The sequence below is a fragment of the Danio aesculapii genome, chromosome 14 (assembly GCF_903798145.1).
Source record: "Danio aesculapii chromosome 14, fDanAes4.1, whole genome shotgun sequence".
Classification (NCBI taxonomy): domain Eukaryota; kingdom Metazoa; phylum Chordata; class Actinopteri; order Cypriniformes; family Danionidae; genus Danio; species Danio aesculapii.
In genome coordinates, this window is record NC_079448.1 from 23,627,874 (window position 1) to 23,644,006 (window position 16,133).

Here is a 16,133-nt window from a genome sequence, read left to right on the forward strand (position 1 = left end):
ACCTGCTGAATTAGCTAGATTTAATAGATTTTTATTCAGTATATGAATGATTTTTTAGTTTTGGATTCGTTTCTTACATTTATATTTAATAAATATATTTTTTATAAATATAAATAAATATATTTTTTGTAAATTAAAATTTTGCCAGTGTTTCCAGTTGAAAAGTGGTTATAAGTTCTTGTATGGCTTAAAAAAAGGTCTTAACCTATTGAATTTCACTCTCTGATTCCTGTATATACTCTGAGTAAACAAACAGCCATACACCCACCCATAGACTTTCTAATGAAAGCATTTAGACTAGTGGTTGAATGTTGTATAGAAGAGAAGAATGAAAGCACCACAAATAAATGTGTACGTCCTCCTTGTTTACTAGAGATCCAAATGACCAGAAACTTTAAAACAAAGTAAAAAGGGAACAATCAAAATTGTAACCATCTGTTTTCATACAGCTAAAGTCAAGTATTTATAAACATTTCGTCAGTTATTACTAGGCCAACGCAGAATCTGCGCGTGCAGAAGTCCACAGATTTCCGCAGATTTTTAGCCCATCATTGAGTCTATGTATTTACTTGTGTAAATGTGTGTAAATTTATATTTATTCAGTTTTTAAAGTAATTTCACTAATATTATTGTGATTATAATAATAGTAATATTAAAATGTTTATATTATTTATTTACAACACAGTTTGTAAAGTAATATGTTCCGTCTTTTAGTAGATATATTATATGAGAGACTTGTTTTGTTTACCAAATAAGTGGATCTAATTGGATTTGCATTGTAAACATTAAATAAATGTTAAAAAGGTATTATTTTGTATTTCATATATTAAGTTTTTAGTTACGAAACTCAAAATCTAAATCCACTGATTTTGTAAAAAATTCTCAAACAATGTCTGCAGATTCTGTCTGGCCCATGTTATGACCCGGCTAAAATACAATTGGACTTTTTAATATTGGATCAAGTTGTCACAATATATGGGTTGTCCTGCTGTTTAACTTGTTATTGTAAAAATACCATTTTTGACTATTAAAGCAGTTAAGCAAATTAGCCCTGTGCTATGGGTGTACATCTTCTTTCAGGGTACAGAAGCCCAGTCTTTGTGTTTTCATCATTGTGTTTGCTTTTATGTTTCAGGGCAACATGGTTGATAACATTGAGGTGAATGTGGGTAAAGCAGTCGATCACGTTGAAGCAGCAAGGGATGAAACCAAGAAAGCAGTCAGGTATCAGAGTAAAGCGCGGAAGGTACGAACCACACCTGATGCTCTGTCTGACATTAGTCTTTGTGGCTTCTGCTGTTTTCTCTCTTCCTTTTTTCTCCCCCCCCGTTTCCTCTTTTCGCTTCTCTCTTCATCACCCAAAATCATACAAAGGGTGGCATGATTGAAAGGATCGAGAGCAACATGGACCAGTCAGTGGGTTTCGTGGAGCGAGCCGTTGCTGACACTAAAAAAGCAGCTAAATTTCAGCAGGAGGCTCGGCGTGTGAGTTCAAGATAAATATGAGGCCTCGTCCTTCTGTCCCACCCTTTCCCAAAGCCTCTCCTTACTGTGTCTGAACACACTGACGTCACACACAAACAAACAAAGTGATTATTACTAATCCTGATACGCCCTGAAACTTCCCATTACAGGATTTCAGAGAATCTCAGCAGGTGATTTCAAAACAAGCCACATATCTTCCCTTTTCAGGACATATTAATAGCAAGAATAATGTTCGACAAACTTGACGCGGATACTCTGTGGTGAACTGTGTGGAAAAACTGTGATGGTATCTAGTGCTGTTACTATAGTAAGAAGTTTAACTTGTATTGATACAGATATACAGTAAACACATGATGCATAGTTGGGTGAACAGAAGAACCTGGAAGTTTTCCAACACTAATAAGAGCTGGATTTATTCATAGGCATGTGCTTATGCTTGCATATTCAGGGGCCAGTTACAACGAGGACACACAAACATTGAATTATTATTAATAATAAATACCTAAATAAATAAAACAACTTAAAAATGCTTTCAGGGTAGAACATATTGTCATGGATCGGTGGATGTGGGATTTGTCAATTTATCAAAACTCCAAGGCACTCCAAAATGTAGTATTAAAAAGTCTTTATAATTACATGGTTTTACATTTTTTTAAATCTATGCCTATGTCACAAAAAATATGAAACTGGTACTTCTTATGAGTACTAGAGGTGTAACAGATCACGGTTGATCTGTGATTCGTACGGATCACAACCCATGGTTTGGAACACACATGATCCACGGATTAATAATTTTTTTTACTTGTAGATTAATCCTTAATTTGTAACAATCGTATGTATGAAAGCATTTAAGCTTTTCTTTAAAATATGATGATGGAAGAAGTTGTGGTAGCTTATGTGGTAGGCTGTGGTAGATGGTGATTTGCATATATTTATTAATCCTTCAAATCGCTGCATTCAAATCTGTGTTTGAAAAACGCAAAAATCAAGAAAGAGATTGAGTCTTTAGTGTTTTTAATTAGTTATGAAGTTACAGTCAAATAACACAGAAGTACTGGGATGACAGTTTATAGTTTAGATAAAACCACTGATGTTTATGGTAAAGATTACAATCACCGTCATGTGAATTTAACGACGCTCAAAAATGAAAGTTGTAGGCAACAATTACATTTATGTAAGCAATAAATGGCAACAAGCAGACATCAAAAATATGTCACTAAATAATCCTCCAAAAATGATCCATCTGGCAATGAAACATGACATTTTATGAGTGAAGAACTGAATCATTTATTGAAAATTAGACTAAAAATAAATATGGTTTGTACAAATTATAATGCTAGATTTCTACATTTAGCGTTATCAGCAACAGTAGTAGTAAAAGTTTTTTACAATTTATTTTATTTAGATGATTATTTCTTCATTTTATCTTTAATATTTTTTAAATATGTAATGGAAAGCTAATGACATTGGCTGATCCGAAAATGGTCCGATCCATGGCTAAAAACAACATAATGTGATCCGAACTGTGAGATTTGTAACTACTAATGAGTACCACACAAGAGCATAAAACATTAATATCTAAACCAACCTCAATTGCTTAATTCACAGTAATTTATTGTGAAAGCCTCATCTGGGTACATTTGTGCATAATAATCTAAATCTTGCTTTGGCTTTGAAGCTACTGAGGATGAATTTGAATTGGCATAACTGAGTTTTATGTACTCCTTTATGTTTCGTATTACATTTTAAGTCTCTGATTTATCAGAGCAGCCAACTATTCTAGCATATGTTTTACGCTGTGGATGCGCAATCTAACACTGGGAAATACTCATCATTTACTCATTATTTAATATATAGTGATCATTTACTCAGACTTGTGTTGTTGCAACCCTGTAGAGTGCCAAAAAACCTGATGAAATGTGTAAAGTATTTAAAGCAGTGCAAAGTATTTCCTTTATTTGCTTCTTTCTTGCTTTCCTTCTTTCTTTCTGTGCTTGCTTGTAATGAATGTCATTGAAGATTTTCCATCAGAGATAGTTTTTTGGTCCAGATTTGTGTCTGTATTAATTGTTTGTTACTTAAATAGTCAAAGTAGATGCTCTAACAGTGTGTTATCTGTGTGTTTCTTCACAGAAAATTATTATAATAGTGTCTGTGGTTTTGGTGATTTTGGCCATTATTGCGTTGATAGTGGGTTTATCTGTAGGTCTGAAAAGATGATACTGGTGAGTACATTTTAGAGGAACGTGTGTAACATCTGGGAAATGGGTCTGGTGTTAGTGTATTATCCAGACATGGAGCTCTGGATATTAGTTGGTTTTCTCCAGTCTTCCTCTCAGATGTTAAAGATGCCGGGCTTTGGGGTCTCTTTGGGATACAGCCAAACCAAATCTGTTGTGGGTTTTTTTGTTTTGTTTATTTCCAGTTTTCTGTGGCTACATACACGAGGTAAAGTTTCACGAGTGACAACCGCATTTAAAAATAGGATTGAATCTCTTAGATGATCATTTTGGTTGTGCACGTAAAAAAAGACTTTCTCCTAAAATTGCAGTGATTGAAACATGGTTAACAATAGCTATATTCTGGAATTTGTGCATTTTATATAATTTTTTTTTATCATCAAGAAATATTACATTGACCAAAGACTTTTTGTGTTTTATGTTTAAATGGATTCTTCCTCTAAGGGCAGTCTTAAACGGATAGTTCACCCCAAAATTAAAATGTACTCTTTATTTACACACCCTTGAGTGGTTCCAATCCATTATGAGTTTCTTTCTTCTGTTGAACACTAAAAAAAAGAAAAGATATTTGAAGAAAGCTAAAAACTTCAAACTCAAACCATTGACTTCCATAGTAGGAAAAATACTATGGAAATCTAAATAGTTACAGGTTTTCATCTTTCTTCAAATGTTCTTCTTTTGTGTTCAACTGAAGAAAGTCAGTCAAACAGGTTGGGAACAAATGAGAGGTTTGTGTAAAGTATCCCTTTAAAGCGGGGGTGCCCAAACTTGATTGGGTTTTGGGCCAAAGGTACAAAATTGTATTCACTAATGGCATTATTATTTTTACATTTTATAATAAACTTATTGCTATGAAAACATAAACAATTCCATTTATAACACAAAAAAAGTTCAATGCTGAAAACACTAGTGAATCTGCTCCTGTTTTGATTTTTTTCGTCGATGTCTTCTGAATTACGTTTTATCCATTGAGTGACAATGTTCATTTAAAATAAAAATCTTTTAAACTTTTAATTAAAACATTTAATTTGAGTAAAAAAAAGTTTGTAGCTAAACTATATGACAAACAAATAATTACATACATTACATTAAAGTATAAATGGCAATTTCTATTAAAAGCATTCTGTCCAACCCATCCCCATCATTCTCCCTCGCTTCTCAGATGGAAAGATTGGTTAAATCAAAGATTACCATGGGCCAACTTTGGCCCACGGGCCCTAGTTTGGGCATCTCTGCTTTAAAGTGTTGTCATGAAATGTAAATCAGATTACAGTTAAACTTTTATGGATTATATGATTAATTACATATGACTATATGATTAAATACAATGACAATAAATGATTAAAATTCTCCATTTATATTTCTCCTTTTCATTTTCCTCTCTAAAAGGCTGATTGTATCATATAAAGTAGCTTCGAATATATTTGCAATTTAGATTGGCCATGTAAATGCCATGTAAATTTATTTTGTATCCGTGCTTCAGAATTTAAATAAGGGGAAGGAAAACGCCTTGAAACTAATGAAAATAAACCAATATGAAATGAATAATTACATATAAACGCATAATTAGGACATTACTGAACATTGTTGATAAACAGATGTCTTAATAATATCCACTGACATTCAAGTACACAAGTTTTTTTTCTGTTTTTGTCTGCCCCTTGTGTTTAATGGTAAGTTAAAAGAAAGGTTACATAAAAAGTAATCTAAAAGTAATCCAAAATTACATTTTCTAAAATTTGGGTAACCTACAGCAGTCAACATTTGAAGTGGATCAAAAAAGACAAGACAAAGACAAGAAGAGTGGGTGTTGTTCAATAGTTTTAGGACTACTTTGAGAAGAAAAGTTGTGATTACATCAAATGTCGACTACTATAGATTACATTACTAATTACAGTTTGTAATCTATCATTAGTAATGGACTACAATTGATGAATACTCCATAACACTGGCCTAAACTTACCTCCTCCTGTGTAATTCCTTACACTTTTTATGTGCCTACACATGTTATTAAGAATTATTTGACCGGTTTGGCTCTAATACGCACTTCCTTTAATGTTTGTCTTTTCATCGAAGAGTTAATCTGAGTGTTGAATGCGGTTGTCACAGTGTACGTGGCCTGTGTGTTATGGTTCAGCTAGGCTCTGCTGGTGAAGGATTTAAGTCTTCAGATGTTTGCTGTTGGATTAACAGATCCCGTTTTGTTTGGTTTTCTTGTAGAAGATGATCATAGTGGGTGTGGTTGTTGCTGTGGTGCTCGTCATCATCCTCATCATCATCCTCACGCAGGTCTTATGATAACCTCTCCCTCAGCGGCTCACCATTTTTAAAGCTTATCACCTCCACTTTTCATCCTCCCTGTTTGTCCTTGGAGTTATGAATGAAAATGGCCGCCCATTCACATATGGACTCTCCCTTCATCAGCACAGACCAATGGGAAACGAGTTTCTCTTCTTCTCCTTTTCATCCTCCATTTTACCTTAATGTTTTAAATGCCCTGCCCACTCCACACATGGCTCCTCCTCTCTTCAGCACAGACCAATGGGGAACAGGATCATCTCCTTTTCATCCTCCCTGTTTTACCTCAGGGTTTTAAATGCAAATGCCCCGCCCCCTCCACATGTGGCTCCTCCCCTAATCAGCACAGAACAATGGGAAACGAGTTTGCTGGAACTCTAGTGATGGTCAAGGAAGTAGTTTTTTTTATTATGTTATGACGTGATGGGATCTGTTTAAGGAACTTCCACTACACGCCAGGAATGGCTCTTCAAGGAAGCTTATTTTATTGGACAAATCACAAAGCAAAGAATAAGGGATTTTATAAGACTTGCATAGAAAACGTAACTTCCATTTCAAGCCTAAATGTTTGTTGTTGTATAGTGTGTTCATCAATAGCTGTATTTAGTGAAATGTTCATGATCAAAAGGGCTCAGAGATGATTTTAGCTTCTGTGACCTTGTGAAATGAACTTAAGCTAAACATTGATGGGTCATCCAGAGTGGAAGAAACACACAAATGTATGGATTTTTAAATAATGTTAAAGTTATGTATGGGAGATAAAAACAGACGTAAACAAATGAATAAATAACATTATATATTTTCTAAATATGTGATATGGATTCGTGGAGATTTTTGTCTGAAAAAATGTTGTTTTGCATGTTGATGTAATTTTTTAAAGGGGTGGTCCACTATAATATCATATTTCAAACTTTAGTTCATGTCTAATGTAGATGTGTGAACATAAACAACATCTCTGAATGTAATATGCTAAAAATTCGATGCTAAGGGAGACATTGGCTTTTACAGAGTTAGCTTAGCAAAGTCTACAGCGAACGAAATTTGGGGACTACAAAAAAATACATCCGGGTTAGTGAGATCACAAACGTTTCAGGTTACGCCCATTCCCAATGCACATGTACCAGAGAAGAGCAGAGGAGCTCCAGAGGAGCAGTAGTGCTGTGATGTAGCAGGGAAAACCAAATGCTCCTACTTGCACAGAGCTTGTTCTGTTTCTGTATTTGGGCTTCCAAAGGACACAACACAAAGAGAGAAGTGCTTACAATTTGGTTTTAAGTATGTTAATTAAAGAGAATTTAAAAAAAAATATAGCTAGCATTTGACAAAGGAGAGCTCCCAGTTCAGTGCTGAATTTGGCTAAAAACTCCTCCAACCGATGAAGCTGTTGATTGTGAGCCACAACCTGTAAGTATTTTATTTGTTAAAATGTATCTATTACACGCACAGTTTCCAGTGTTAATAGTATGTTGTAGCAAGGATGTAAACAGCAAGAAATGCTGTTTGACACAGCTAACAATTTAGCTACAAATTCATATTTATCTGTCAAACCGCTGTAAACACCCACAATCTTCAGCAGCGCTGCAGTGTCTCTCTATGTGGGGCTTCTATGGAGCTAATAATAAGCGAAAACAATCTGAATTTCAATTGTGTTAATTTGAATTATTGACAATTGTAATTTAATAAATCAGAATTTTTATATGCTGTTAAAAATGGTTTTGCATTTGAATTTCCTAATTTGAATTTCATAACTTGAATACTGAACATCTGAAATTTAAGACAACTGAATTTTTCAAGGCTGAATTTTTATAGATGTATTTTTAAACTTCAGATTTTTTTTTGCTATTTTTAGTTTTTATTTATTTATTTATTTATTTTTCTTTAGTTTTTTTAGTAATTTGTTTTGCGTTCTGAATTGATAGACTGCAGATATTTCACGATCTGAATTTCTGGTTTTGAATTTTAGGATATTGAATTTGATGTTCAGAATTTTTTTTTTTAATTTGAAAACTGGATATCTGCAGCCTGAATTTCAGAACATAAAATAATATGAAGTTTAAAAATACATCTATAAAAATTTAACCTTGAAAAATTCAGTTTTCTTAAATTTCAGATGTTCAATATTCAAGTTATGAAATTCAAATTAGGAAATTCAAACGCAAAACCCTTTTTAACAGCATATAAAAATTCAGATTTATTAAATTACAATTGTCAATAATTCAAATTAACACAATTGAACTTCAGATTGTTTTCACATATTATTAGCTCTATATTCTTCAGCGTCAACACTTGAAAGAGGGTGTGTCTGAAGTTGGGGCTGACGTGATAGTCATATCAGCATCAGCCAATAAAATTAGTCTGAAATCGACTATTGTCTGAGCTGGAGTATTTGCATAAAGCTATCTGATTGGCTGATGCATCCATTGGCACATGAAAAGAGAAATTACCAACTTCTGCAGCGAGCAATGCCACTGAAGCGGCACAGAGGGATCCACAATGCAGTTTGGCAACGCGTGCTTGAATGTGTGTGATGCTTCTCCTGGTGACGTGGAGCCGATCTGTGAATCACAGCACATCCTGTTAGCTGACCAATCAGAGCCTCTTGAAGGCCCTTCGGAGGAACAAGGAAATATGACAGTCGTTTTTATGTTAACTAAGTAGCTGTCTATAATCAAAGTAAGATATATGAAAAAATAACAGGATTTTTTACAAATGAAGCATGAGAACACATTGCTTTGCATATTATAAACACAACCAAGCCTTAAAATACACTTTAGACCAGCCCTTTAAGTGTGCTTTAATTTTTGTAAAGGTTAAAAATGCTTAAACTATTATCCTCAGATAGATAGATAGATAGATAGATAGATAGATAGATAGATAGATAGATAGATAGATAGATAGATAGATAGATAGATAGATAGATAGATAGATAGATAGATAGATAGATAGATAGATAGATAGATAGATAGATAGATTTTATTTATTTTATGTTCAGAAGTACATTTTAGTTTCAATAAAAGCATAATTTATGATGTGTAGGGTATATACTATTTAAAGTTTTATACATTAAAGTTATAAAGTGTTTAAAGTTAATAGTTAAACCACTCTATACTGAGTGACAGAGGCAGTTTAAAAAACTTTGTATCTTCAGCTGTCTCAAGACATTATAGCAGTTTTAGTCTGAACTGAGGCGATTTCAACAGGTTAGTGATTTTTTTAAATTTAATTTTTATGTATGCTCTTTCAGCAGAATCATGCTATTAGGAAGCACTAACAGTATAACTTCTTGTTCTTGGTTTGTAATATGTCAGTGACACACATGCTGACAAACTGTTTAAGTAAATTCTTGTTGATATGCTGTACATCTAATGGTAAGTGACTATTTGCACACACACACACAGGTCTTAGAGGGATAGTTCACCCAAAACTGAGAATATGCTGTTGATTTACTCCCCATAAAACCATTTCAGGATGTTGGTGATTTTTTTTTCTTTAGTAAAACATTTAAAGAACAATTTTAGCAGAGAATGGTGCTTGATGATTCATAAAATGCAGGTCAACAGCTACTGGAGCTTTGCTGAAAAAACATACATATGAAGCATAATTGATACCTCAAGCTCCTGTCAATACATTGAAGTCTGCTGAAGCCAAGCAATGAGAAGCAAGTATTATTTGCTCCATGTGAACCGGAAGTTGCTGAAATTTTTATTTTAGTATGTTGATGTACTTCCAGCTGAAAAGGAATATTAACTAATTTGAGTGGATTAACCTGTTCTGATTAATTGTTCACCTAAAAAATAAATAGCAATGTGCGCTAACAGAAAGAACATTGACAATTTTGATTTCAGAATGATATTTGACATTAGCATACTGTCCTGAACACTTTCGCCACAGTCAGATCCTTTCAGTTTGGACGAACTACCCCTTTAAATCTAAACTTCTCCTTTGTTTTATTCCTTTCTCCTTCCTCCAGTTTAAAATGACTTCAGACATGTGCTGTGAGAAGTTTTGTATTGAGGTTTATGAATGTATTTCTCTATCCTGTGTGCTATTTCTAACTTTCTCTTGTATTTGTTTTTGCCTCCTCATAAATATCCATCGTTCTCTCCGTAGAAGAAAATGATGATCATGCTTTGCTGTGTGATTCTGGGGATTGTTGTGTTTTCTTACCTTTACAGCTTCTTTTCATAATGGTAAGCATTCAGTTTGAACCGTTTTACCCCCTTACAGTAGAGGACAAAAGTTATGCTTTTAATTAAACTGTCAAAATATATGGAAGATATTCTTTTGAGAAGACAAAAATACTAAACTGACATAAATAACTGAAATCAAATTATTTGGTCAAACAAATAAAGCAAAGTACACTAGCTGACAAAAGTTTTGTCGTCTATCCAATTTTTAGGAACAACAAATAATAACTTGACTTCTAGTTGATCATTTAATATCAGAAGTGGCTAATATGAAAGGCAAAGGCCTCCAGATTACGCTTATTTTACCAAAATAAAATATGATCATGCCTTGATTTTTAATTATTTAATTAGGACAGTAAGGTCTGACTTTGCTAAGTCAAAAGTCTTGTTATTTAAAAGAAATAATGCACAGTATAGAACATTAAAAGAATTAATATTGTGTATGACTCCCATTAGCTTGGAGGACTGGATCCATACATCTTTGCAATGACTCAAATAACTTATAAATAAAGTCATCTGGAATGGCAAAGAAAGCCTTCTTGCAGGACTCCCAGAGATCATCAAGATTCTTTGGATTCATCTTCAATGCCTCCTCCTCCATCTTACCTCAGACATGCTCAATAAGGTTTATGTCTGGTGACTGGGCTGGCCGATCCTAGAGCACCTTGACTTTTTTGATTTCAGGATCTTTGATGTGGAGGCTGAAGTATGAGAAGGAGCGCTATCCTGCTGAAGTATTTGCCCTCTCCTGTGGTTTGTAATGTAATGGGCAGCACAAATGTCTTGATACCTCAGGCTGTTGATGTACCACTCTGCAGATCTCTCACATGCCCCATACTGAATGTAACCCCAAACCATGATTTTTTTCCTTCACCAAACTTGACTGATTTCTATGAGAATCTTGGGTTCTTGTGGGTTCCCATAGGTTTTTTGTAGGATTTGTGATGATTGGGATGCAGTTTAACAGATGATTCATCTGAAAATCTACCTTCTGCTACTTTCTGCTACTTTCTATTTGATCCAAATGATCAAATAGAAGTTAAGTAATTATTTGTTGCTCTTACAACTGAGATCAACGACAAGACTTTTGTCAGGTAGTGTACAGCTTATCATGGAATACAAAATAAGATAAAGAGGAAATACAAATAAAAAATAAGCCTTACATAAATATAATATTTCATTAATGTTCCCTTGCATTTTGCAAAGCACTCTGTGCACTCTTCAGTAAGCACGTTTCATTGCTTTGTCAGAAATTAACCATTTGAGCACATTCAGATGCATTATGTTTTCAAGCACAATATGAAATATGCTAGAAAATCAACATAGCATTCGTATGTTTGAATACAGATTTAAAATTTCCTTGACCAGACAGCACTTATGGGCACTGGAGTGGAGCAAATTGTCAAATGTGACTAAGTTGTCAATGATCCAAATCCAATTATGCATGTGTTAATATGTGTAAATTAGAATAATTTAGAGCACTGTCCTAAATTCAATTTCAAAGGTCTATTTCTTCAATATATGCATACAGTGGGTGACACTTTAAAGGGACCATTACTGTTGCGGTGTGTTTTTAATCACACTATACCGCCAGATGGCACAAAGGGACAGGATGCAAAAGGACAGAAATATACAGTAGCTGTAAATACCCTGCTACTTGTAAACGAAGATGAAATAATGAAACAAAGCATAATTCCTTCATTAATCATTAAAAACTTGTTAAAAAGCTTTATCATCATTGTAAACTTTTTAAGTGAAATGGATTCATTTTTTAATTATTGAATAATAAAATAGGCCTAAATAATTATTTATTTGAAGACATGCGAAACAGAAACGGTCCGGTGCATGGTCTAAAGGGCTCTTAAATTGAATGCTACTTCATCAAAAGCATAAAAATAAATTGACCTACCTCAAGCAGATCACTAAAATTATAATAAAAAATCATTTTGCAGCAGGACATAAATTAAGTCCCACAAGTTTATTTTTAATACCTTAGTTTTAGTTCAGTTCAGTTTTCAAAATGTTCTCCTGTACATAATATTATAAACAGATGAAAATGAAACATATAATATATATATATACATAGAGAGAGAGAGAGAGAGGTGCCATTTATTCATGTAATGGCAAAAATATTAATGTAGCCTAATAGTTTTCAGTCACGTAATCATGACGTTTCGACGATTTACGATTAAATTCTCATTCGACGATTTACTGCTCCAGAAACAGATGCAGCTTCATTTTTTTTTTTTTTGTATAAACTATGATTCACTTTTTTCCAGGGTTATTTTAAGAAAGGAAACCAAAATCTGTACTGGGTCCGTGTAAATCGCTGTTCCTCAAATTGTCACTACAATTTTCTAGGCTGATATGACCACAAGGACCACAACTCGTGAGCTCACCTTGTAACTCCTGCCCTTCCTCTCACATCCATGTTTCGAAGAGATGCGTTTACTGTGTAGTGTGCTTCAACCAAACGAACCCTCTCACCCTAACGAGTGACTGAAGACCAGCGCCCTCTGCTGTTCAACGACTTCATCAAACAAGGACAATTACTTTTAAAAGGAGCCCGAGGGAGAGACATGTCTATTTTTTCGATGTTTGTTCTAGTTAGTTTTAGTATGTCTGATGTAATTTCGTCTCATAGTCTAATATAAATAAAACTATTGTTGTTTGTATGTTTTGCTCTGTAAGGAGTGTTTTTAACGGTAGTATTTACACGTAGCCTATTTTGAATACTTCAGTATGGTATGGTTGTCTTTAATGTTATGACATCTAATAAAACGCGACCTCAAGAAAAAAGTGTTTAGTTATAATTTATGCGAGACGTCTTATTTTTGCATCAGGTTAAAGCAGAGATATCCAAAATAGTGCTCGGGGCCAAAGTTGGCCCATGGTAACCTCTGATTTGGCCCACCATTCCATCTGAGAAGAGAGGAAGAATGATGGAGATGATTTCCAAATGTCAATTCAAATTTATTGTAACTTTTTTGTTTGTTTTATTGTTAAAAGCTGGCTGAAATGAAATGTTACAATTAAATGATGTAAGTGAATCAGAGTTTGTTTAAATGTACATACTGTCACCCGACAATACAGAGACTTTGGTGAGCAAATCAAGTCAAAGGCAGATTCTGCTTGACTAGTGTATTCAGCATTGTGTAATAAATGTGATTGTTTATTGTTTTTATTGCAATGACTTGTCATTTAACAAGTTATACTGCATTAGTTAATACTGTTTAAAGTAAGGTTTTCTATTTACTTTGAAATATTCTGAAATAAATTAGGCAATCACGCATGACAACGTTTATGTAATATACTGTAGTTTGGTATATTTACCTTCAGCCCACAGCTATCAATGAAATTTAGTTTGGGCACCCATGGGTCAAAGGGTTCACCCAAAACTGAAAATCGTCATTATTTACTCTCTGCCTTCACTTGTCACAAATCCGTTTGAGTTTCTTTCCTCTATTAAACACAAAATAAGATATTTTGAAAAATGTTGGAAACTGGTAACCATTGGCTTCCATAGTATTTGTTTTTTCAATGGAGTCATTAGTTACAGCGTGGGTCGGGTGGCATTTCTGTGTGGAGTTTGCATGTCCTCTGGGTGCTCCGGTTTCCCCCACAAATCCAAAGACGTGTGGTATAGGTGAACTGGGTAACCTAAATTGTCCGCAGTGTAGGTGTGTAAATGAGAGTACATGGGTGTTTCCCAGTGATAGGTTGCAGCTGGAAAGGCACTGTGGCGACCCCTGATTAATAAAGGGACTAAGCCGAAAAGAAAATGAATGAAAGTCAGTAGTAACCAGTTTTTGATAGTGTTCAACAGAAAAAAAGGAAGCATATAAATGAAAAAAGAAATGTTCATTGTTGGGTGAACCATGCTTTTAAATTCACAAAAAAAGATTCTGCATACATCGAAAGCATTATAAATGTATTAACACTTTTGATTTGATGAGCCAAATAACCTTTAAATGATTCCACGTGCTGAGCTGACAAATAGATACATTTGCCTAAGTATTTGAAAAGTATGCTATTAATATATATTTAATTTTATTTCAATTAATTTTTATTAAGCTGCACTGTTGTTTATGTTATCAAATCATTTTGTTCCTGCCAAGATTATTTGGTTTATGAGCTATTATGCTATTGTTCTAAAAGAAACATCATTACATTACATTACATTATTAACATCATAATTAAGACATTCTAAAGTAAGATGATGTCCTGTAAAAAAATCCTGGTTGCCTTAAATGTTTAAGCTGAATCAAATGAACCTTATGAGTCCATTGATTTATATTACGTTAGCCTGATTTAAAACAGCTTGCGTAACTTCTAAAATTAAGTTAGAACATGATTAACTCATTTTCATAAGTTATAAAGAACTAAAAACATGCGTTGTCATGACTAATTGATCATATAATTTTTTTACAGTGTACATGTTTGTTTGGATACTTGATAATCTGTTTTTGTCTTTGACCCCATATGATCAATTGTTTTTTATTCAACACTACAAGAAGGAGGTTATTAGCCTTCATAAGCCTGACATTATTGGGTAAATTATTAAATTAAATTGTGTTTTTAAAACGTTGTTTGCTTTGTTACAGAAAATCTATAGCCTATAAAGATATTTATATAATATTGCTAACAAAAAGCCACTTTCCTAGGCTATTGGGCAATATAGTTCAACTGATACAAAAGTCTATTCTAGACCTTATTTATCAGATAATATAGATTTCTAATTGTTTTCATAACAATCATTCAGAGGTTCGGTGATTTAGATTTAATCCCCAACAGTAAACCAATCAGTGAACAGACATTGTTGGACGATGCTGAATGATGGCAGGTGGCTTTTGACTTAGCTGTTTTACAAGACAAAAACTATTATAATGCCTCGGTTTTAATCCTCTTACGAAATGCGGTTGCCAAAAACCGACCAATGAGTTTTCGTAGATCATATATAAGTGTGCGTTGATAGGTTTATATTTCAACAAAAATATCCTCACCACTTATAGGCTGCAGCAGTGACCCGATTTTCTCAATTCGAACATTAATTGGCTCCCGTTATATATGAACGAGCAAGGGGCGTTACCAATCTGAAGCTCCTTTATGAATGGCGTCGCTTTCACCCAATCGTCTTTCGTCTAATTTGCATTAAGATTTGCATCTCATTGGCTGTTGCTTCTAGGGGGCGTGTCGTATGAGTAGCTAGTAGTGGTGTGTGTGTGTATCATGACAATCTGAAAATGGCGGATGAAAACGGATTGATTTAACTTTATCGAACAAAAATAAGAATATCAAGTGAAGAACGACACCATCGCACAGGATGAGTTTGCAGCTCCGCAGGGATTTTTAAGCATCCTTCTACACAGCGGCTCCACACTATAGGCGGAAAGCGAAAGTTGAAGGCTAGGTATTGTTTAAAGGTCTTTTTTGTTTTGTTTCTAGCAGGCTAACGGGCTAGCTTGGTTTGTCAATGGAAATGCTAGTGGGTTAGCCGGTTAGCCTCCACTGTCAGGGGCTCGACTCTGCTACTTTAAACCCACCATATATTTTTCAATAAAAGAGCAGTTACAACCGAGCCTTGTGACGAACCCAAGTCCATTTATGTGGGGAATTATATTAACGTTATCGGCCTTCGGTCAACAGTAACGTTAGTGAAGCGCTCCTTCAAGCTAACAGCTTCAGACTAACTGCAATAAATGTCAGTTATCTGTCACAGTTCTTCGCTATTTCAGGAGTAACATGTTTACGACTGTTTGACATTTTAAGCGTGCTGTTACGTTCTCACATATAGTCTCAAAACGGGATGGGGCGTTTAAACGGGCTCTGTTGAGTGTGTCTCATAGCCGAGTAAGCAGCCTACTTAGGCAGCATTTAACTCCTTTTTAATACACAGAATGCTGTGAGGAGGGCAGCTTTGAGA

At 34.3% G+C, this 16,133-nt stretch overlaps 2 protein-coding genes across 3 annotated transcripts in view; both read left to right on the plus strand.

Annotated features, from left to right (window-relative positions):
* The window catches only part of stx3b (syntaxin 3b), a 43,874-nt gene extending 37,032 nt beyond the window's left edge, over window positions 1-6,842 (plus strand). The window contains exons 9-11 of one of the 2 annotated variants that reach the window (XM_056472220.1): window positions 1,136-1,246; window positions 3,619-3,710; window positions 5,946-6,036. In XM_056472220.1, the coding sequence (XP_056328195.1) occupies window positions 1,136-1,246; window positions 3,619-3,705 (198 nt within the window). In that variant the 3' untranslated portion in view covers window positions 3,706-3,710; window positions 5,946-6,036. Of the gene's footprint in view, window positions 1-1,135; window positions 1,247-3,618; window positions 3,711-5,945 lie in introns of both variants that reach the window. The other variant, XM_056472221.1, reaches the window with a different exon arrangement.
* Window positions 6,843-15,434: 8,592 nt separating this feature from the next.
* Window positions 15,435-16,133, plus strand: part of kdm2ab (lysine (K)-specific demethylase 2Ab) — a 28,154-nt gene continuing 27,455 nt past the window's right edge. The window contains exon 1 of the mRNA XM_056471886.1: window positions 15,435-15,620. The gene's annotated coding sequence lies outside the window, so the exon portion shown is untranslated. The remainder of the gene's footprint in view (window positions 15,621-16,133) is intronic.